The 24,940-nt window shown below is 45.1% G+C and overlaps 1 protein-coding gene across 1 annotated transcript in view; it reads right to left on the bottom strand.

Annotated features, from left to right (window-relative positions):
- The window catches only part of MSH6 (mutS homolog 6), a 129,797-nt gene that overhangs the window by 92,625 nt on the left and 12,232 nt on the right, over positions 1 to 24,940 (bottom strand). Inside the window, exon 2 of the mRNA XM_078649647.1 lies at positions 14,804 to 15,006. Within this exon, the coding sequence (XP_078505773.1) occupies positions 14,804 to 15,006 (203 nt within the window). The remainder of the gene's footprint in view (positions 1 to 14,803; positions 15,007 to 24,940) is intronic.

Consider the following 24,940-nt stretch of genomic DNA (forward strand, 5'->3'; position numbering starts at 1 on the left):
AGTCTGCCAGAAGGGCACTTTTGGTGCACTCCTTGCATACTCTAGTTCAAACCAGCTCAGGGAGCCGATGGCTCCCATTTTTGCGCAAAACTGGGCAAGGACATGGGAGTATCCTCCCCTCTGTCCAGCTCCTCCTCTAGGAGGGACCACTGAATCATCCCGACCCTCTCCTGAGGGTATTTAAGGGCTTACCTGTGGGTGGGGCCCTAAATTCGTCGTGGGATTTGATTGAGCTCCAACTCCCCTTCATCTTTGACCGTCTGGGCATTCTGGCCGAGTCGTGCCAGACTGTTCGCATCATCCTTTGCTTTCGGACCGAGACTGCAACTGAGAAGACTGTCTGCTCCAGACCTCCTCGTCCTGCAAACCTGGTGCAACATCAGTGTATGCGCTCCATACAGGTTCCGTCCTGGGCCTATGGACATCTAAAAACATTCAAAGTAATCTCCCTTGGGTTGAAAGAGTCACTACCCTGCATCTGCAGGCACCTAAACCCAGTCGACTGGCCTGCCGAACCTGGGCTCCTAAGTATTCAAATAGGCTCAGCAACACAGGTGGTGGTTCTGCACTCCCTCGAGGTCAGAGTTGTCCTCTAGTCGCGTTATGGTAGGCATCCCTCGTTGAGTCCTGCAACTGAACCTGGTGCACCGCATCGCAGCATCACTCAGTAACAGCATCGGTTATCCCGACCGACTCGTGCCAACAGAGCCAGAAATATCCAAATGTTCTGGCGACGGGTCTGTCCCCGCAATAACTGACGCATACCGACGCGGTCAGACTCGGTTGTCTTCAGCTTCACGGTGGCTCGGGTAGAACTACCCATTCGGTGTACCCATACTTGAAGCCTCTTGTCTACAGACCTGTCTTCATTGAACTTGAATGGCCTTAGTCTTCCTATGTCCCCTGTGCTTTCAGGTACTTTGACACAAACCCGAGCCTGGGTTCCAACAGACTATTTTATCCTTCCGCAACAGCGGTCTCATCCTGAAGTCCTCAATTGTGTTCGACAGTGGTTGTAGGTGTCCAGAGTCCACGGGGTACCTTAGGGGTCCACTGGGAAGGGTGTTTCCGGTTCAAGACTGCAACCTAAACGTACCTTTAGTAGTATGGAGTACGCGGTCGTGTATCCTCTTGGTGTACGACTATTGTGGGGTACCTAGATTATCCTCCTCCTAGACTAAGCGTGAAGGCTGATCTCCATAGCTACCCCTTAAAGAGCCTTTTTAAGGTTGTCTAAACCACTAAACTCATCATATGGGTCGTCTTGATTGTTGCAGGGTGCTACACTTACATAAGTGAGCATCATATACCTGCAACTACTATGAAAGGCCCTTTCAGCTGTATATCCTATGGCTATAATTCCTGGCCTTTGGTTGCACCTTCTTGTCCCCAGCCTAGCCATAGGTTCACTATAAAACTTCTGAGCCTAAATTGCCGCTCCTTAGTCAAACACTTTTTGGATGTCTAAAACCTGCTCCAAAATTAATCCCCTGATGTTCTCTTTTTAACTGAGACGTAGTTATCTGAGGACACAGTGGCTGAACCTGGTTTGGCTCTTCCCCAGGGATTCAGCATTTCGACGCTTAACAGAGGTTCGGGGGGGGGGGTATAGCAGTGGTTTTTAAGCCTGGTTACATGTGTACTCTGATAATGGAGCCTATGGTTGGTTGTGAATGCAGACGCTTTCGGATTTCGTTCCACGACAGCTACACTATGTCTGGGTTATTAATCTACCGCCCGCCACGACACTCTAAGGAGTTCAGAGCCGCTCTCATTCAAGTTGTAAGCCCCTAGCTATGAAAGCTGCCAACTTCAGTGTTACTGGTGACTTGAATCTGCACCTTGATAGTTCTCAGGACATGGAACTCACCAACTTCCTAGCCGATCTCACGGCATGCCAACTGAGCCAACAGGTCCAGGGCTCCACACACTCCGCAGGCTATCTAATAGACCCGTTTTTTTCCCAATTTGTCTTCCCTCACCGACCACACCCTCTAACCGGTGAGCGGGTCTGATCATTTCTTAATATGTAGGACACTGGTAGAGGTCGAGCCGGTCAAGAGGGTTCCTGGAAAGTTCCCTCTTAGGCGCCCCTGGTACAAACTTATCATTGCTCAATTCCATGATCTCCTTTCTACCACCACGTTTAAGATGCCACTCGACCCAGAGATGGCCGACAAAGCATTTTCGGGCTGGATATCCCACTCTTTGGACTCCCTGGTGCCTACAAAGTACCAAATCAAGCACATGGTACAACGATAGGTTAGCCTCCCTGCGTAAAGGTTGTAAAAAGTTGGAATGTGCATGGAGAAGAGATTATGACCCTATTTTAAAGAGATGTTACCAGGTGGCCATTAAGAAATATCATAGGGCGATCCAGTCTTAGCGGGAAGCATATTATTCAGACGTGATCAGAAATAGCAGCAACCCCTCCAAAAGTATCTTTTCTATAGTGAAAGACCTTAAAACCTTGGCAGATGTTACACCTTCAGTATCATCTGATGCGCAATGTGAGGCCCTTTCCTCCTCCTTCGTGAAGAAGGTGGAATCAACATATAGATCCTTCCCTCAACACGAATCTTATCCAGAACCTGTGTCTAGACCCTCATGCAGGCATACTCTGGCTGCCTTTCGCCAATTTCTCAGGAGGCGCTTGCTGTGTTCTGCCATAAGATTAAATTGGGCTCTCCTGTTCACCCCCTTAAGCTGGACCAATTTTTGAAATCTCTAACCGTGCATCTACAGTCTTTGAGCCATATAATTAATCTGTCCCTGTCTACATCGGTTGTCCCTAGATCTTGGAAGCAAGCCAGGGTGGTCCCTTTGTTAAAAAGACCAACCTTGACACTGCTAAAGCAGAGAACTTTCGACCCATCTCTCTCCTGCCCTGGGTTTCCAAGATTTTGGAGGCCTATATTAACTCCATACTGACAGGTTATCTGGAGGAGAACAACTTATTGGACCCCTCTCAGAATGGTTTTTGGCCGGGTCGCAGTACGGAGTCAGCCCTCCTAGCTGTGACCGAGCATCTGAGGGGGGCTCTAGACGAGGGTCGCACATCAGCACTGATTTTATTAGATATCAGTGCCGCATTTGACACTGTCTCCCACCAGATCATGTTGCAGAGGTTGGAGGAGGTGGGCATCATGGACTCTGCCCTGGAGTGGTACGGCTCCTTTCTAGCGGACAGGATCTTCCAGGTTGCAGTCCCCCTTTTGCTTCCAAGATCCATACCATCAAATATGGGGTACCACAGGGCTCAGCTTTGAGCCAAACACTGTTGAATTTATATGTTCAACCGTTCGCAGTAGTGGCAAAGAGCAGAGGGCTCAGAGCAGTGTCATATGCGGACAACACACAGTTGGTTGTGGCACTCTCTGATGACTCAGGGCAGGACGCATGCAAGTTTCAGAGAGCTCTAGAGATCATCTGAGTGGATGACTGCCAACAGCCTCCAGCTTAAAGCCAACAAGTCTGAGGTACTGCTGGTCGGGAGAGACACCGATCTGTGAAGCGAGCGCTGGTGGCCTGCCAAGTTGGGCTGTGTACCCGTCCCCCAACGTGTGGTAAAAAAATCTGGGTGTGTGGGTAGACTCCGCACCCAGCTTTCAGATGCAAACAAAGAAAGTAGCAGGAACATGCTTTGGCGTTCTAAGGGGGCTCAAACCGTTATTAGAGTTTTTCGACACTTCTATTAGTCCGGTTATTGTTCAGGCTTCCATTCTGTCTAAGTAAGTCTAGAGGAAATCCCTGGAATCTTATTAAGAAATAACGGTGTATAGGGGAAAGGTATTATATTTTGTCCACAGGACCCCTAGTCCAATAGGCAAGGGATACACCAGAAACCAAAGTATGACGTTTACAATCTTTTATTAAAAATAAAAACCTGGTATTAAAATTTCAGTAAAAATCAATCAATTTTTCTGAAAGTTTACAATTCTTTCGAAAAAATAATACAGTGTCAACAAAGTAGATTGCAATTCATTTTAATAAAATTTGTTTAAAAAGAACACATAAATCACATATTCTGAATTTAAAAAAGAAAATTACATACAGATTTAAACAAACATATGCAGCACAATAATATCAATAACAATAATGTCAATAACACAAGATATACAGAACAAAACCCCAATTCTACTGCTGGCTCGAATGTTGTATCTACTGATCTGTGGGATCCAATAGCCTTACTTAGTTTGCATTACTAATTGCTAAATTAGCATACAGTTGGTATCTTCTAGGCTTTATTGGATTCGCATTCTTTTCCGGGCGTCGACGCGTTTCGGTGTTAGTACCCTTGATGTGGTCACACCTTCCTCAGGACAATTAATACTGGGGTCCTCAGTTTCACAACAAAAGTTTCTTTCTGTAGGGATAATAACAGGAAAGCACAATAGTGCACTTTAGGACTTCCTTAGCAGTCAGTTTCCCTTGGTTCTTGGGATGTTTCTTTATGTTGCAAATGATGGATCTTTTTTATCTGCTGGTATGTAGTTTAGACATTTTCATATATTTCATATATCTTAAAAATTTCTCGTAGTGTCTTTCGCTTTTCACGTATGGATGCTTCGTGGGTATATTTTCTTCGTTTTTTAAAAAAACGATTTCCCACACATGTCCTTGGTTACAGGGGGTAGGTTATTAGGCGTTTGTCTGTGGTTCCAAAACTTGATATGTTCTGTCGTCTTACACGCCGTGCTTCCCCTCCTGTATGCCGGTCTCCAAAAATAGCCTATTGGGATCCGAAAAGCGAAAGGCACTACGAGAAATTTTTAAGATATGTGAAATATATGAAAATATCTAAACTACATACCAGCAGATAAAAAAGATCCATCATTTGCAACATAAAGAAACATCCCAAGAACCAAGGGAAACTGACTGCTAAGGAAGTCCTAAAGTGCACTATTGTGCTTTCCTGTTATTATCCCTACAGAAATAAACTTTTGTTGTGAAACTGAGGACCCCAGTATCAATTGTCCTGAGGAAGGTGTGACCACATCAATGGTACTAACACCGAAATGCGTCGACGCCCGGAAAAGAATGCAAATCTAATAAAGCCTAGAAGATACCAACTGTATGCTAATTTAGCAATTGTGGTATAGTAATGCAAACTAAGTAAGGCTATTGGATCCCACAGATCAGTAGATACAACATTCGAGCCAGCAGTAGAATTGGGGTTTTGTTCTGTAACTTGTGTTATTGACATTATTGTTATTGATATTATTGTGCTGCATATGTTTATGTTTAAATCTGTATGTAATTTTCTTTTTTAAATTCAGAATATGTGATTTATGTGTTCTTTTTAACCAAATTTTATTAATATGAATTGCAATCTACTTTGTTGACACTATTTTTTCGAAAGAATTGTAAACTTTCAGAAAAATTGATTGATTTTTACTGAAATTTTAATACCAGGTTTTTATTTTTAATAAAAGATTGTAAACGTCATACTTTGGTTTCTGGTGTATCCCTTGCCTATTGGACTTGGGGTCCTGGGGACAAAATATAATACCTGTCCCCTATACACCGTTATTTCTTAATAAGATTCCAGGGATTTCCTCTAGACTTACTTGGTCTTACAGTACCCTGTTCCCTGGAACACGAGGGGTCTTCTCTCTTTCCTTAACTTCCATTCTGTCTAGACTGGACGATGCCAATTCGCTCTATTTGGAAGCCAACAAGGCAGAAATTGCAAGACTGCAAAGGGTCCAAAACCCTGCGGCTAGAACCTTATTGGGTCTGCCCAGGACATGCCCTACCATTAGTACTATTTGTCGGCTACATTGGCTGCCTGTGTCTAAACGCATAGAGTTTAAGGTCCTTTGCATGTCTTTCAAAATTTTAAATCTCTCCTCTCTAGACAGATTGACCAATCTGCTTACACTCTACACCCCCACGCGCCAACAGCGGTCTATGGGCCAGCATATGGCGGTTGTTCCGCGGGCGAGGATGGTCCGTGCTGGTGGACATTCCTTCTGTATATTGGCAGCCAAACTTTGGATTGTGCTCCCCATCGCTATTCCCAGCATAATAAACTATTTGGCATTCCGTAAGGCGATCAAAACTTACCTCTTTCCTCCACTGTAGTCTGCTTCTGTTGTCGATAGTTCTGCAGTTTTCTGCTATCAGCGCTGAGATGCCCCTTTGCCGGGACAGCTGTGCGCTATATAAAACGGCATGGCATAACCTACTAAGCCAGCCTCTCACATATACGTTCAGCTCTTTATAAGAAAATGGAGAGGCCAAGTTTGAGGGGCCCTACCAGGCAATTGTTGCAACACCCATGGCCCTCAAAGTCGAGGGGAAGAGTGTGTGGGTCCATCTCTCAGACGAGTGGTTGAAACCTTCCACGACGAATACCCCATGAACTAAACCCCACAACTTTTGGAGGGAACTGATCAGAATGAAGACAGTTATCGGAGGAACACAGAAGACTCCAATAGCTACAATATCACAACAAACGGTACGTATATTACTGTGTAGATGAAATACAGTGCCTGCGTAAGGACCACTAGTACGTCCCCTACAATTACACCAAACTGAACACTAGCATCCTGCATGCACTACATAGCGCCCTCCTACACTACACTTGGTACCAACACATGACTTCAGTCGGATCCCAAGCATCAGCTAGGTCATGTTGTCTGTGCGCTCATCTCACACACGGTAGACGCAGATAGGTTTTCCCTGTCCCATGAGGTAGCCCCCGAAAAAGCAAAGGGCCTCATTCACCTTTGCTTATGTAGGAGAAGGGTCAAGATCCAGCCTAACACGATAGAACCACATAGGGTTGTTGTACACCTGACCCAATACTACACCAGCCCAATAACGTTATAACTTCACTGAACCCAATGATATCCAAAGCAATCTGGATAGAATGCATGGGAAGGACACCATAGGGGAAGATACTGTTTGGCCAGAAATTTCACAGAAAAGAGATTTCACAGAAAAGAGATTCGTGGAGGTAGCAAAACCCCCAACTATGTGCTCAAACATGACTACGCCAGCATCCATCTGTGGGCCAAATGTGGCCCTTAAGAGTATCTGGGGAGTCTTTTTTAAAAACAAGTGGTTTCCCGACATGGAATTCCTGTGCAGGGCCGCACAGCTCAGGGATAAAAAGGGGAATGGGTCACATGGGGAGGGTACAATGAAAGTATGGCTAATCCTGGTCAGGACACCTAGGACACCAAGGTGGGTGGATACATTTCGCAAGAAAGGAAGTGTCACGCCCCTGATTGTACAGAATCTTACAGTGTATTTCTTATGTTTCAGAGGAAAAGGAACGCTTCCAATGGGCACGAATGTTAACCGTGAAGAGATTTTGGACATTACAGGTATGAAATGGGGCACCTCCACACTGATAGATTTCTACTGGAAAAAGAACAATTGATTGACAGAATGAAGAACAATGTCATACATTCACCCCAGTACATAGATCTGGGCCTAAATCCATAGTTTTTTTGCTCACCATGCCATTCCAGTTTGGACCCAGCCATATGCAAATCAGCTTTGACCCTGCGCCCAATGGGAACAGTCCAGCCCGAACTGCCAGGTCAGGATCTCCCTGGACTGGAAACAATCATCCTATGACCGGGTTCGGACTTTCAGCCATCATCAGCCAGGATAGCTTGACTACAGTGGCATGGAGAGCACGGGTCCGACGTCTGGGCATACCCGCCCCACTCTGGGTGACAAATGCAAAAAGAACAATTGATGGGCAGAATGCAGAACAATGTCATACATTCACCCCAGTATAGAGATCGGAGCCTAAATCCATCGTTTTTGTGCTCACAATGCCATTCCAGTTTTGATCCAGCCATATGCAAATCAGTCTTTCTACTGGCAGTGCGTCGAAAACTCCTGCACCCAACTGGTTACCAGTTGGAGGGGACTGTGTTAAATTGTGACCTTGCACACCTGACCCTGGTCATTCTCGGAGAAGAACTAACAAAGTTGTAGCAGCACCTGCTGAAGAAAAAGACCACCTTGCTGCACCAAGCTTGCGAAAAGAGAGCGGTAAACTATTTAGGCTGGGCTCACTTCAAAGACATTCCAGAAGAATTCAGGCTGTTCACAGAAGCACAGCTGGGGGCAGGAGGTGGATAGCTTTTTTCACGCTACAGACAAAATCAAACTAACGCTGGCTTCAGATCACAGTGGGAAATGCTTAAGATAAAAAGCACTGACCTCAGACTCAATTTGATCAAGGAACAAATGTGAGCCATCTGTCTCATGGTAATGCAGGACCGATATGTGTTGGACTTAATGACTGCAATGGAGGGAGGGATCTGCGCCAAGATAGGTGCTGCCTGTTGCACATTTATCCCAGGGAACAATATGGACAATGGAACACTGGCTTACCATCCAAGCACTGCATAACCTACAGAGAAGCATGCGTGAAATAGGTGGTGCCCCCGAGCAGAAGTGGTTCTTCAATTGGTTCCACTGGCTCCTACGGTGGATATCTGGTCTGTGTAAATCACCGTTGCCAGTTATCGTTGTATTTTTATTGGTTTGCAGGGTTGTGCAATGGGGCGGGAGGGGTGGAGAAATCACCTGCTGTGAAAACGGAGCCCTCAAACTAGGTAAAATGCAAGTAAATAGAAAGGTTGTCGCAGTCAAGAGCGAGCTAGGGAACAGCAGGACCCAAATAAAATAATGGTACAAAAGCATGACTTAGATTGTGTAGTTGAAGAATCAACTAAAGGGGGGGAATGTTAATATGGAAATCGATGCGTTAGTCAACACAAATGATCTATCGGCCTTATTAATAGAATCACCCATTCTGAACTCTACATCTACCTAGACACTCAAGTACTTGGTCAGGTCGGCCGTGCCCCCTAGGCTAAGGAGTAAGGATTCATGGGTCACAAGTGGGAGGGTGTATAGCTGGCAGGAAACTCTTGATCAATTCCACAGATGGGCACAGCGACATTACAATGGTCAGGGGAGAATGGCCCAATACAGACATGACCGGTGGGGGTAATCACTCCAAAAAACAGCATAAAGTCTGATGCCACATGAGTTAGGAACACATAGCCAATCAGGGTCTAGCACAATTAGTGAACATGCGTTCTCTATGTTGGACATCTGGACACATACACCACTGACAACACTGACAACACTGTGTCCACGCAGGTCAAGACCCCACCTGTAGTAACCACGGACCATTCATTTAGGACCCTAAAGGCCGCAACCAACATTCCTCACCATATATGGTACCCGAGAAATCGTTTATGGCTGTTGTAATATATTTCAAATGCTTCAAACTATGTAAATTTAGACAGTCCTCAGACCTAGTGCCTGTAACTGTTATACCAGCAGCACTGTTTAATGAAACAAACTGTTCCTGTTTAATCCCTCTGGTCTTTAGATTTTTAAAGGAAATCAGATTTGAGCAACAAAAGTCATGGAGAAAAGCTGTACATCTTTTAAATAAGACTCATTTTTGCCACAGTCGGGACTGGTCACTCACCAAATTGTATTGTTATGTGAAGAACTTACTAGCATACGAGGCAGACGCAGGGTGGTGGGGTTTAGAAGGTGGAGAAAGCGACAATAAGGAAAAGTCCATCATCATGTCAAAGCAGTAATTACCTACACAAAAAATTATTAAGGAGCTAAAACTTTTGGTCAAATTTCTTGAGCACTTTATACCACTAGTCGATATCAAGGTTTTGGTCATCTCAGTTCATGGTTAGCAGGAACAAAAAAAAACTTTTGCTTTTGTCTAAAAGTCAAGGAGGAGGAATTCATATATCACGAGAAAACAGATTCCAGGAATACCAATTTTGTTAGAACAACATAATGCAATGCTTCTCAGTGAATAGTCCTGGGTGCATATATCCAACATCTATAAGCACATTTATGCAAATGATTGTGATGATTCAAAGTTTGGGCTTATTTTTCACTTAAACCACAGATTTCCATTTAGTTAACTAATGGGCAAGATAGCAAGAAAAGTGTTGGAAATTAGGTTAAGTATACAAATGGTGATGATGCAAGAATGCAGTAAAAATCGATTTGTAGGTCGTTGATATGAAATAGAGGATTAGATTCTTCGAGTACTCTGATTTCAGAACACAGACTGCAACATGAATACTTTAATGAGAGTGCATAACAAGCCATTCTAATTCTATATTAGCACTCAGACTATCCATTAGTTACTCTAAAGGTGTCTGCCTCTGTTGATATGTAATAGACGAACCACTTCATATCTACTAAGATTTTTTTAATTTTTTTTTAGACCTTTGCATTGTCACCATGTTTATTTAATAACTCTGATTTTACGGACTTTAAGTTACCTTGCACAATAAATAACCCACCTGAGTTTGGGTACTGCGTTCACACCTTGCTTCTTCACTGGTGCATAAGATAGCACCTAGTTAGATCACAGAAGATCCATGTTGCCTTTCATATTTCTTTGACAAATACTAATTCTTCAAGGGCAAAAAGTCTTTCATCCTTCCACAATGTTGGGAAAACAATTATTAACAGTGCTAAAAGGGCACAATGTGCAGCCGCAAGCACCATACAATGAAGAGTTACACTGTCGTACAATCCAGTCACAGATAAAAGCCACATTTTATTGACCCTCCTTGAGGGCCAACCTGTATAAATAACCATCAATGCTGCCAAGTCAAAAAGGTACACCCTGTAAAGGCACACATTGTAAGTCAGAACACTGACTTACAATGATGCGTCTGTGCAGCACCTGTTATTGCTCAGCAACAAACACCTCGACCCTGCCTTATTTCACATCACCTTCAAATGTGGCCAACAGAACCACAACCAGCTTGACCTTTCCAAAATGTTACTAAAGCATCAATGTGCATTTATTATAGGCAAGGGGGCAAGGCTTTATAGTCTAAAATAAGTAACTGAACATCTACCCTGAAGGCCTATTTGCGAACCAATCTAGCCTCAACCTTGTACAGCAAGGGTCTAGCAAGTCCTGGCCCTCAGGATTAGGAAAAGAGCTACCTCCATACTAATTGACCACTCAAGCTGCCCCTTCAATAAAAACAGATCAACATACAGGAGCGGTGCCAGTTTTTTTACCGATCTATTGGACTTACTTGCAGGTACATGTCAGAGAAATGATGCGGTGAACCTTGATTGATGCCTCATTCCTTTTTTTTATATTTACTTTATTAATATTTTCCAGTACAGCATACATCAACAATGCAGTATAATCACATTACAAAGAATTTCAAGGCATACATTACCAACCCTCAGCTCTCACGGTTTGCTCTGACCGTGAGAAATGGCGGAGGTAAGGCCAGCCCACACTTTAATAGGGGCTTAGTCCAAAGGGGTCTGCACTTCGTGGCTTCTAGCTGCAAGCCTCAGGGAGAGCCCACTTTAGTAGCATTAACTTGCATTAACTTGTGTATGGGAGGGGGAAGAGGAGATGAGCATATATTGAGAGGAAATGTATTCCTAGGTTGGCAGCCCCAATACCATCTGACCTAGTCGCTGGCGGTAAGGGGTCTCTCATTGGCTTCAGCCACTTCTGGATATGTGAGTAGATATGTGCGTAAAGGATCCCAAATATCTCTGGGTCTCGAAGCTGTGGATCTTAGTTCTGCATATGTCAGTGTCTGTTCCTGCCATATAAGCAGGTCCCCCATCCAGTCCTTACATTTAGGAGCCCTCCCTCTACCCCATCTACAAGCCACTCTCTGCTTAGCTAGTAAAAGGCTCAGTGCCACGAATTTTCAATGTGTCGGGGGTATCTCTGCCGTGTAGCCAAGGAGTGCGACTACAGGAGTCTGCGACTACAGGAGTCTGCGACTACAGGAGTCTGTGTGATCATGGTCATGCGCCCTAGTACCTCCAACACAGTCTTCCAATATAGTCTAATCTTTGTGCACTCCCACGACAGATGCAGGAAGCCTGCGTTTTCCTGTCCACATCTATCACAGGCATCATTGTCCCTTAATTTAAACATAAGCAGCTTTGCAGGGGTGTAATATAGTCTCTGAAAGTATTTATAATGAATAATTCTCAGTCGGCTTTTGGCCGATATTTTGCCTGTCTGCTCACTGCAGTATTACCAGTTTTTTCCGTCCAGTCAGTAATGATATCCCCCATTGGGCGTAGTGATGTGGTTGTGTCTATCTAGGGTTGGGTTCAGAGTAACATTGAAATCTCCGCCCCACAACACTTCTGTAGACCCAGTATCTACAATCTTCCCCCATAGTGTAGCAAAGAACACAGGATCATTGGTATTAGGGCCATAGCAACTAACCAGTGTCACCGAGTGGGTTGCAAGCGCCCCCACCATCAAGCTAAACCGTTCCTGTGGGTCCGATAGTGCTCCTGCAGGTACATATGGGGTATTTTTGTGTACTAATATAGCAGTGCCTCGCGGATAGGTGGAATATGATGCAAAACAACTGTATTCCGCCCATCTAGCCTCAAATCCCTGCAGCTTCCTGGGATCCAAATGGGTCTCCTGGATCATTGCAATTTGAATTGTGTCTATCTAGGTACCCTATTTGCTTCCTAGGATCTCCCAATCCCAGGACATTCAAGGTCAATAGGCGTATCTGGAGGTTCGCACCAGGACTATACAGCTAATAGCGTATGTGTGTCTCGTATCTCCCGTCTAGAAGAAGCACATTGTTCTCTGTTAGTTACGCAGCGAGGGGGGCTGGAAATTGTCTGTGTTATATCAGTGAGCCGGTCTCGTACACCATTCTGGGACTCTGCAACATCGAAGTGTGATACTGTTAAGTATCCGAACAAAACTTTCCCCGGTCCCCTACCACATAGACATCGACATCCACAACCTGTTGCGAAAGAACATTCCCTCCTGCCCAACCCAAGAAAGCTTCCAGTGAACACATGGTCTTTAAGGTCTATACCTTAAACTTAGGGTTTACCCAGCAGGGGTAGCGTCAGAGGGCACATCTACCCGCTCTCCCTCCTCCGTAACACGGAAGGCAGAGGAGGGGGGGGTTCCCGGGAAACAGTGTGGCATGCTTACTCATTATGAATCACAAAACTGTTCAGCCGTATAGATTGGAATGGATAGTTTGGTATTCATGTTGATCATATGTAATCTTCGAGCAGTTCGGTAAATGCCATGTCATGGTCTTCCTCTCCGGATGTGGTAGTGTGCGGCACCTTCTTCTTCTGGCACATTCAGTCATTGTCTGAGAGTTGGGAAGATGTTCTAGCTTCGGTATAGTCAGCTTCAAGATTAGGCCTCTGTTTTTTCACCTTCCGCAGGTAGTCCTCCACCTGGTGTGGGTTGGTGTATAAGTATTGTTTCCCCTGATGAGTTATCCGCAGGCACGCAGGGTATAACATGGCATAGTCTATCTGTGCATGGACAAGCTTCTGCTTCACCACCGCAAATTCCTTTCTGGCTTCCTGGACAGCGATGGTAAAATTTGGATACAGAGGTACAGTATGGTTCGAGGTGATTTCAATCTCACCAGTCTCAAAGCTGCATCTCGATCTCTATAGTTAAGGAGTTTGGCAATGATAGGTCTGGCTGGGGCTCCGGGGAATTTGGAGGAGGGGGGTGGGGGGGGATGGGTCTGGTACCCAGTGATCAATATGCCCTCTCTACCACCAGCAGGCTCGAGAAGGCCTCCGGGCCAATGAGTCCACGTAGCATTTCTTCCACATATTCTTCCATTTTGCCTGTTATTCCAAAATGCGGATATTATTGCTCCAGGAGCACGCTTCAAGGTCTTCATCTTAGCAGCTATAACCATGAGCAGCTTATCCATCTGTGTCATCTGTTTCCCCAATGAGGCTGCAGTGTCTGCTAGGTCAGAGATTCTATGCTCCGTCTCCTCAATACGCGCATCATGTTTTTCGAGTTTGAGCCATGAAGTCCAGTCTGTTCCACATATCAACCATTTTGGCTTCTATAGAGACGAGGCTGTGCTTCACAGTCACAAGCAGGGCTTTCATGTCGTTTTCTGTAGATGGCATGGTTTAAGTGTGTTGTCATGCGGGTGTTTGCTCGGGATCACTCCGATGATGCGGCGTTCTGTGGGCTACAAAGGGCAGTTTCTGCTGCTTCGGGTCTGCTCTGCACATTTCACTCCGTCTCGACAAATCAGCTTTGCTCTATTGAAATCACTATGGACGTAAGGGTCTGTGGGTCTCCTGAGGGTTCTCAGTCTGTAAAGTGCCTAAAAGGGTCAAGATCAGTGAGGCGCCCTCGTAGCATAGGGTTGCCTTGTACATATGGTGGGGCGCCTCTGGAGCTGCAATGTAGAAAACTCTTCAGCGCTGAAGGGCCTTAGTAATAGGCTGGATGACGTGTCAGAGTATGAATCGAACACATTTTTACAGAGAACATAGCACATACATCTCAAACCAGTGAGACAGCAAGCTTTTTCAGGATGGATGGCGATAACTGCAAGGCCTATACCATATTCACTGGTTATATCCTATAGTTGGTAGTATCCTGTTCTAAACATTAAGATTCATATTTCAATCAGGAAGAAGCACATTATGGTCCTCTCCAAACAGCATACGTTGAAGGCGGGAACTATGATTAGCTAAATATGAAGATGTCATTATGTCTACTGTATCAATCAGATGACATTAAAGAGAATGTGTAAAATTTATGTTTAAGAGAAAAAGTGCAAATTGGGTGCATGATCTGCCCAGAATCTGAGGAGAGCAGGGGCTGAATCCAGAGATCGGATCCACTTCTGAGACTTACTGGACATGGATCTTTGTGTGTGCACGTTTATGATCAAGTAAAAGTCACACAGCCTAAGGAACACTCTCAATATCCCATAGCCTCACATGTACATTTTCTTACCTGTGTATGCCTTAACGTTCTTCAGTCCAACCCAGCCTCTCATTGGTGGGTCATCAAAAAACTGCATATGCACCTTACGCAACTTCCCTTTTCCTCGGAGATGGGTTGATTCAGTAGGGTGGTTGTATACAAGACATGGCCACCAGGGATGACCTGCCATCTTAGCCCAAACCAAGTCACCTGGTGCAAAGAGGCACAAGATACTGGGGAAAAAGAGGAAAAAACTATTGGTACCTGGAAGTTAAAATTTCAGAGACCCCCCCCTCCCCTGAGTAAATTATTTTATTTCTAAGAAACAAATTCTTACAGAAATATAACAGATTATCCAATTCATTGAAACATAACGAAATATCACAAAATCCCCAACAAATTAAATAGAATTATTACAAACAGCATATACCAGACCTACAAGCGGGCATACATCCATGTTTAAAATACCTTTTCAGAGAAATATACGGGGAGGTCTGCAATAAAAACTCTTCATTAACATACATATCATATTAAGGATGTACAGCAGTTAAGCCTATTGAAATATAAGCAGAAGATAATTGCAGTTACTTGTGTAGATACTAAAGTGAATTGGCAGAACCAATAGGACAGACCTACAGGCAAACAAAAATATATATTTGAAATACCTTAGAAAAGTACACCTTGGGTAAGACTGCATCAATACCCATTCATATTCAGGATATGCAACTGTTAAGACCTATTGAAATATAAAGCAGCAAATAATTTAAATTACGTATAAAATATATATATTTATTAAAGTACATTGTGCAAAGCCAAATTTGAAGGAGGCCTCAGATTAATACTGCCATACTAAAGGGCCCATATTACATATATTATATTTCAACAGTTGCATATCCTGAATATACTATGCATGTTGATAGGTCAATTTCGAACCCATGCCACTTCCTCCTATTTTAGGCTGCTGTTGGACTTGGCCCTTCTGGCGGGTTCACCCCTAAACTTTTTGCTTTTTAATGGTGACCTGGTGATAGTGATTTTTGGTTTCTGCGCACTTTACCACTGTGTCTCAGGGTAAAGTGCGTGCGTGTGGTAAGGTTGGCCTGCCCTCCCATAGGAATGCATGGAGAATGTATGTGTCCATGTTAGTTCCTGATGCGCGGAGTGTGCAAGCTCGAGTTTGGTATGTGCGGACTTGTGTGATTAAATGCTGCGCGATGATGTGTGCGGCATGATTGTGTCTAGTGTGGAAGTGCCACTTCTAGAAGTTGGCCTGTCTGAGTAAATTATGTGAATTGGATGTCTGGCTTGTGATTGGCTGGAGCTGGCTGGTGAGCCTGGCTCCAGGAGTCAGGATGGGTCTGCCCCGGTGGTGAATGGGAGATCTGCATGAGTGAGGTGAGGGAGGGGTGCACCTGGGACCTGAATAGGGCTGGGCTTGCCCCACACAATGCTGGCTCCGCCCCCTGTGGTGCAACTGATGACCCTAGCCTGACTAGTGAATGGTGAGAGGGGCTGAGCATAACCGAGTGCTCCAAAACCAGCTGCGACTGGTTTCCCCCCCACCCAGCACCTAAGGACAAAGGATTTGTATGTATAAAAAGGGGCTGTGACCCCTTGAAAAATGTTCTTTTCCGGATCCTAATTTGAGGGGGGCCTGCTGCTGCTGCTGGGCGCCAGGAGGACCGCCACTGGGACTGCCTCCCTGCCTGGAGGGCCCTGTGAGCTGGCCCCTGGGCCCAGCCTTGCCTTCCTAAAGGACCTTGCTGTGCTTTGGGCTTTATTTCCTATGGCGCCAGGGCAGCGCCTGATCTTCATTCAGGGGGAGCGCTGGGGTTTTAGCCTGCAGCCCGAGCTGCCCTTCCCTGCCTCGAGGGATTCCCCGGCGTGGGGATCCCCTTTGTGCTCATTTGCGAAGCAGGTGCCCTCCCAGCAATTTTTGGCCACATTGTTACTTAATTCAGTGCAGGTGCCCACCCTGCGACTTTGGGGTATTGTTTATGTTCGTAGCGGGTGCCCACCCCGCTTTTTAGGTTAATTAGAGGGAGCCTACCCCTCAGGAAATCCACCGCTCAGCTCGGGTGCCGGGATCACAAGGAAATCGGAAGTCAGGCATCCTTTCGCCTGGCGGGACTTCCGGTTTGTTGCAGGAAGCCCCGCACATGCCGCCGTTGTCGGAGGAGAGCCCGGGTGAGGAGAAAGGAGGCAGCCGGGTGCCCGCCCCGGACTGCCGTGGTGCCCCGTGCGGTCAGAAAAGAAGACCAAGGCCCAAGGAGTCCCGAGTACAGGTCCGGCCCGAGGAGTCCTGCAAACCCGGTGAGTGGGGCCCCGGTGTTCTAGTGTAAAGAGGGGGGCGTCGGGGCACATTGCCAGTGCCCCCCCCCCGTGGTGCTGGCTTGGTCTTGGGATTCAGAAAAGGGGGTGGTGATGAACAGAGTGTCTGAATTAAGCAGACCACTCTTACCCAGTCCAAAGATCAGGGCTTGATCCATCACCGTTATTTAGCTCACTGCCCCATCCCAGCTCAGAACCTGGCTATATGCAAATTAGTCTGTCCCTGGCCCAGTGCATCATGGGAACAGGGCAGACCAAACTACCAAGCCAATTCTTCACCAGAAAGGAGACAAGCTTCCGGGGACGGGTTTCTGGCATTTCAGCCGTCGTCGGCCCGGCTTGCTTGAATCCTGATGGAGCAGTGAGCAAGGGACTCATGTCTGAGTATACCCTGCCACACCTATAGTGGCCAAAAACGATTCAGAAAAGGGGGTGGTGATGAACAGAGTGTCTGAATCATTTTGTCCACCATAAGCGTGGAAGGGTATACTCAGATGTGAGTCCCTTGCTCATTGCACCATCAGGATTCAAGCAAGCCGGGCCGACGACGGCTGAAATGCCAGAAACCGGTCCCCGGAAGCTTGTTTCCTTCCCAGTATAAGAATTGGCTTGGTAGTTTGGTTTGCCCTGTTCCCAACATGCACTGGGACAGGAACAGACTAATTTGCATGTAGCCAGGTTCTGAGCTGGGATGGTGCAGTGAGCTAAAAAACGGTGATGGATCAAGCCCTGATCTTTGGACTGGGTAAGAGTGGTCTGCTTAATTCAGACACTCTGTTCATCACCACCCCCTTTTCTGAATCATTTTGTCCACCATAAGCGTGGAAGGGTATACTCAGATGTGAGTCCCTTGCTCATTGCAACATCAGGATTCAAGCAAGCCGGGCCGACGACGGCTGAAATGCCAGAAACCGGTCCCCGGAAGCTTGTTTCCTTCCCAGTATAAGAATTGGCTTGGTAGTTTGGTTTGCCCTGTTCCCATCATGCACTGGGACAGGAACAGACTAATTTGCATGTAGCCAGGTTCTGAGCTGGGATGGTGCAGTGAGCTAAAAAACGGTGATGGACAAGCCCTGATCTTTGGACTGGGTAAGAGTGGTCTGCTTAATTCAGACACTCTGTTCATCACCACCCCCTTTTCTGAATCATGGCTTAGTCTTGGGGGCAGTGTCTGTGAGGCTAGAGCGACCCCGGTTGGCAGTGGGCCGCTCCCCCGTTGCCCCGCACCATTATTTCCCGAGTCCCCATAGGGGGGGACTCCAACGTCGGGAACAGTTTGATCAGAGCCCCGTGGCTCCCACTTCTTTTGGGGCAGTTGTCCAGAGCACACGAGAGGCTCCTGGGAATGGTTATTGTTTAGAGTCCCCCGAGCGGGACTCCACCGATTGCGGGGGCAGCTCCTGGTGGTAGAGCGGCCCCGGTTGGCAGCGGGCCGCTCCCCCAGGGCAGCAGTAATTGTGCATCAGCCCACGAGGCTCCCGGGGCACAGTTTATTTCGAGCCCACGAGGCTCCACCGGGCATTTTGTGCATAGAGCCCAGGCGGTTTTTGGGCCCTACTGTGTTGTTTCTAGAGAGCCAGGAGGCACGCAGGTGCCAGGCTCCCTGCTACAGCTGCCCAGCACTTAGTGGGCAGCTGCTTCGTTTATGCTTTGCGCAATCTCCTGTGGTTGCCTGTGCAGCCTGCCCTGACTTTGCTGGACATAGGGCGTTTCAGCCCCTGAGAGCCTAGTTGGCCTGGGAGACAGTTCTGGTGTTGTGCCCTTGCGTGGGGTACACGTTTTAGCCCTATGTGAGCTTTGCTCAATTTGTCATAATCTGCCTAAATGTCATTTCTGCATCATGTATAATGTCTTTGTGCCTATACCTCTGAATGTATTGTAATGCTTAGGAGGTTGTTTGACTAGTATAGTGATACTAGTGAGCTCATGATTCAATGAGTGATATTTTTCTAAGGTGGTTAGGGTTGCGTAGGTGGTACTTACCTCTTACCAGTGGTTAGTGGTTGTGTGCTTTATTTTCTATTAGGTGCTACAGTTATTATTGTCCTATGTGCTAAGCGCTATTCCTACAAGAATTATTATTCCTACAAAGTGCTATCTCTAACAAGTATTCTAGTTCTAAAAGTGCTTATGCCTGGCAGTGGTCCATGTGGCCCTGTCCTGTACATACATCCCCTGTAAATTCTGCCCGTGCCTGTTGGCACATTGTAAAGTGTGTGTTTTTATCTAATGTGTTTGGTATAATACAAAGGCTATTTTTATATATAACCTTGTGTGGAGTTTCCTTTGTGGTGGGCCTTGGGTGTTGTTGCTGGGGGTGCGTGCGCAAGCACTTAACTTACATTGCCTCCGGGATAAGCCTTACTGCTCGCGTCACGTTGCCTAGAGGGTGAGCAGGGGTTATCTTTGGCGTGCAACTCCCTTGCCCTGACTAGAGTGGTGGTTTCTACCTGGCTTTGGCGCAAGCCTCAGCCAACTGGGAACCCCATTTCTAACAGCTGCATATTCTCAAATTGCTCGAAGATCATCCATATGCCCCACGACATGACATAGAAACACTATTCAAGAGCAGCTCAGGAAGGAAATGTCCCAGCGTAAGATGATACAATTTTTCGCAGATATTGGCCAATAGCAATGGCAACATCCTGATGCATAATACCAGGCACCAGATTTAAACCCATTTCTCTCGACCAAAACTCATATTTTTTTAAAGATTGGTAGCAGGATCTTCTAAGTTTCCTCTAGGAAAAATACACAATCCACTAATAGGTGGCTCACCTAATACCCTGAACATCGCTTACGTTGACACCGACCAAGGTTCTCAGCTATATATATGCTTTTAAACCGGATATCTGCCACCCCGGGTTAATTTCCACTGTCAAATGAAGAATTTTATTTAGCAGAATCCTGTCTGGTATTCTATATAGATACGGAAAGCGGGTGTTAATAAAAAGGGTGCAACAATCAAATCACCTATTTCGCAAGAACTGTAGGTCAGCATTCCGGCTAGTTTCCTCAGCACAACATCTGCGACTGCTCTTTGACAATTTTTTTTCCAATTCACGCTCTTGGAGGTGCATATTTGAAGCATCTAAGCTTTCCATAATTTTCACTGGGTTACTCTGACCAGGTAAGATTGCCATTATCTTCTGAAGGATTTGCACAGACAGTTTTCACTAGGAGTTCGATTTTAATCAAAAAATAGTATTGCAGCACCCTTGCATCCGCCAGAGCACTTCAAGCTACAGATTTCAGCCGACACCTTATGGCTTGAAGCATTGAGTTGTCTGGTAGATCAAGCACTGATTTCAGAATACTACCTTCTAGCACCTCAAATGCAACCAGTCCATCCATAGCCAGCACATCTGATCCGTGCAAAGCCTGAGGTATTATCTTACCCAACGCAACTTTAATAAGTGGCTCATAAGTGGAACTACCATATTTGTGGTCAAACTCCTTCAGATCATTCACTTCAGCTTGCAATGTAAGCCTCCGACTGGCCATGTGCTTGTCCCATCTTTTAAAAAAAAAATCATCCCCCAATATTTATAGTCCCACATTAGCTCAAGCCACATGTTGATTAGGAACGAAGAAAATCTCCTTCTACACTTTGCAAATAGCAAAGTTTTGTCTTGTCAATTCGTTTTCTAGACAATTACTGCTTTATGCATTTAATTTGTGTTGGAGCCCAATGGACGCGAGATCCCTCACCACCAGATAGTCAACATATGCGAGACAGCCCGTATGCTTGCCCCTAATCTTAAGTGAGAAACGGTCAGTGGCACTTAACTGCGGGAGGTCCGCAATGAATAAACTAAACCGGGGAGCTAAAACACATCCCTGACAAAAACCACTCGCTAGCAGGAGTTTCCTCGAAAGGCTGCCTACCCCACCAAGATCAATCTGTTTAAGAGATCAAACAGGGTCTCGAGTATATTCAATTGTTGGGGCGTCAGCCATAACGTACCTCTGTCCATCCTGTTGAAGGACGCTCGGTTGTCACATAAGCAGCTACAAAGACTACCTACAAACTCCATTAACCTCCTTGCGAACCTCCCCCCATGCGCCCCCCCCCCACCCCCAGAGTGAACCAGTGGTCCGTTGTTGAATAATCTGGCAAGAATCCTCCCTGCTCCACAGGGATAATTTCAGTGCCAAAGGCCCATACAGCTAGGTTCTTCAATAAGGTCTGGGGGGAAAATCTAGGCGGCAATATCCAATAAAGATATCAAGTGATAGTAAGGCGGTAGGTAAAAGTAACAGTACACCAGCCCCAATAAGTGCTTCCTATTCTTCTCTGCAATGGAAGCTAGCGTTAGTCCACATTTTATATTTGTAAAACTCCTTTTTTGTAGGCACATAAATTGAGATATGCTTTTTTCGCAGCCTCTACATTTTCTTATACATGTTTTGTTATTGCCGAGGTACTGGCAACACTTGTTCTTCCCTCCTGACAACTATCCTCAAACCAGCCATTCCCAATTTCCCTACAGCCACAAACTGACTGATCCAACCTCTGCCCATTTAAAATGAGCTAGCAATTGCTTCATCCATCTATCATACCACCTGATCCCATCATCTCCTACTTCCACATCTAGAAGCTCAAATTCAATTGAAGACAGAGCTTGGAGTGAGTCTTCCGTAATCATGACCAGGGGTCAGGGGTCAAAACTGCCTTTACTCGAGGTGTGTTATGAACTCCATGCCCTAAATCAAGCACACAATCTTTTTTACCCAATAAAACTGGTGTACTGGCACAAACACAGAGACAATGGGCATGCAACTATTATTGAGTCATCAAGGACTTTGAACATTGATTTTTCGTTAAAATCTCCCCAAAACCCACATAAAGAGACTAGGGTAATCCATAAATAAGTTTTGTAAATCATTAACCAAATTCAGAAGCTCAGTCTCCGGTATGGAGCATACTGGCAAAATATATATGTTAAGACAAACCACTTGTTCCACTGGAGGTGGGCGAAACATACAGTAGGAATGCAGCAGCACTGCTGAGAACACGCCAAGCTGCCCCCAATACATCAACCATCATCTTTGAACATTTCTCTGTGTCAGACATAAGTGTGGGCGAGTACTCACTGGAGGAATAGGTCCTAATTAAATACCTTAAGAGAAGAAATATTATAAAGGAGGCAAAAAGTGTCAGTATGCTCCAAACTCCCACTTAAATGTGCAAATGCCTCTTTTTCTGTAGCTGCTGCGCCACTAATTGAATCCTAGATGTGCTTGATTAACTGAGAGCCCTACAGCGGAAACTGGTGTTCAGAGACTACCACCCAACACAGACATTAAACTAATGAATCTCTTCTATTATGTGCACTCAAAAATCCACAGTAAATCATGGCAGCATCCAAGACTTTCCTTTGGCTGTAAAATATGTTAACCCATTGAAGGTAACAACAGTGCTATTAAGAGGGGATAGATCTGTTGAATTTACAGCTTGAGGTTGGAGGATAATTACAATAGTTTAACAATATGCTGAAATAAAGCCTTGCAGACTTTTCACAATAATGTTGGATTGAGTATTTAGGACCGATGGGGTGGCAGATAAATGTTACTGAGTGGGTTACAGCCTGCCAAGAAGGCGCAGAGGGGTGAGAACGGAGAGTGATGTGATAATAGCTGTAACAAGAGGTAGCCTGAAGAAGACCCTGTAAAACAGGCCTCTTGATTGTGAGAAGTGATGTAGGAGCGTGTTTATGAAATAGAAAATATTTCTTACTTTAGACATGGTTTAGCGTGACTCTGCTTCAGGCAGCTTGCACTTACATATGTTCATATTTGCAGAAAGAAATGTGCACATGACTTTTTTGCATGTGCATATTTCTAGGTGCTTTTCCATATAAGAAAAATCAGCTTGATGGAAGCCTATTCCAAAGAATTTGTATTAATACGTGTTTCTCTAGAGGAAGCCATGCACAGGATACTGCTGTCTGTGCAACTTTCAAGATCATTTGCTGGAGTCTTTACTGAGGACCACACATTACCTGAAGTGTCCATTCTATTTCTGTATTATATAATGGTCATGTTACTTTCTTAATTTTCTATGCACACCTTTATTAAGCGGCAGAAGAAGCAGGGGCTGCTCTATTAATCCTGTTGAATGTATATTATACAACCCTGTAAAAGATTATTTTTTTTTAGGATTTGCAGTAGTTTTCCTGGGATTTTTTAGAAGGCAGTCTGCACATGATTTATACTTAGTGCTTACCTTTGAACTCAGCTGACTCTTTGCTAATCTGTTTATTTGCTTTATATTTGTTTCCGACTATTGGCTTGTGACTGTTAGTCCTCTAAAAGATTATGATTATTTATTTTATTTGAGCGAATTCAGAATTAGCTACTTTTTGCTCTATGTAATGATCGTAATTTTGAATAAAACCTCTGACCAGTAATCCTGTCTCGAATACATCACTTGATTTGGCTTGGACTCAGCCTTATGAAAGACTCAGACAGTACGATCCTACACCTCTACCCTTTTAATTATAGCATCAGTTCTACAAGACAAACTACGCTCAAAAAGGACCGACAAACGCTGTACATAGAAATAGGAACATGTTTCCCACATGCATGATTACAGAAGACAATAGTGAAGAAGGTTGTGGAGGCAAACAAATCTGTTCAAGCGGAAGATGGTGCGTCTTGGGATCTTTTCCTGGAGCATGTGAAGACTGGGCAGGAAGAGATCTATGGATTATGTGCAAGAATAACCTTGGAAATTACACAAAGCTTCGTAAGTGGCTCAAAAGGGCAGTTGTATTAAGCTTTGGGTGATGTGAGCAAATGGGCTTCAAGATGTAGTACAGTCGTTAGTGAAGGGCATAAGGTGTTCATGTGTCCAGGCTGAAAGGCACACTGACATCATTTGGGGACCTGCACTGCAGAGCCGAGCTGTTTTGTGAGAGTAACATCTCATATTAGAACCCTCACTCCTCATTGTTGGGGCAAGCCTGAGCATGGTGATGCAGTGCGCCCCCAACAGAGAAAAACAATTCAGTATTGCTTGGGTTAAGCTTAAAGTGTACAGCTGTGTATGGATACTTCCTCTAACCAGTGAAACTAAGGAAAGTGCAGTTAGTATATTGATGAAGAACAACATTCCGGTGGTTACTTGGAACTCTCAAATGATCCATATATAAATTAAATAGCTTGAGAATTAATCGTCGATACTGCTGATTAAATTGAGCAGATGCACACTTGAACAAGTTGTTCCTGTCAGAGATATGAAGTACTCTTTTTTAATTTTTCAAACCTTGCCTCTACGCATAGTTTCACATTTACAACACCTATAAATGTACTGAATTTCATTTGGAGAATGGAAGAGATTGTGATGACTATAAAACTTGCAACACTTGATAATGTTAAATGTAAGATCCTGAGGCCGAGAGACCGCTATCATGACCGGATAATCTACACGCCTGCAGCAAGTCTGATTTAAGTTGGAAAAAAAATTTGAAACACAGGTGTACACAAATAAACCACTTCTGTTATACAGCAAGAACTCCGAGTTTTACAGTTAAATAGCTATCTTCCACCAGACAGCAACATTTCCAACTGCCTCTTAAACCACATGAAAATGGTACACCTCATCCCCGCATATACTTCAGTCTTCTGTGCCCTTTTAAGGGTGCAGGTGTTATGTCACTGAAGTGGAGCACAGGCACACCAACAGGTGTCAGTTTATAAACCTGCTTTGATGAAGAGAGAGTGAACCACTGGAGACCAAAAATGATATTTAAATCAAAGAAAAGTGAAATGTACTGGCAGTGAAACTAATGAGGAGCACAAGTGCTCAGCCTTGCTGGCTGGAGCAGGTGG

Source organism: Lissotriton helveticus, chromosome 6, assembly GCF_964261635.1.
Source record: "Lissotriton helveticus chromosome 6, aLisHel1.1, whole genome shotgun sequence".
NCBI lineage: Eukaryota > Metazoa > Chordata > Amphibia > Caudata > Salamandridae > Lissotriton > Lissotriton helveticus.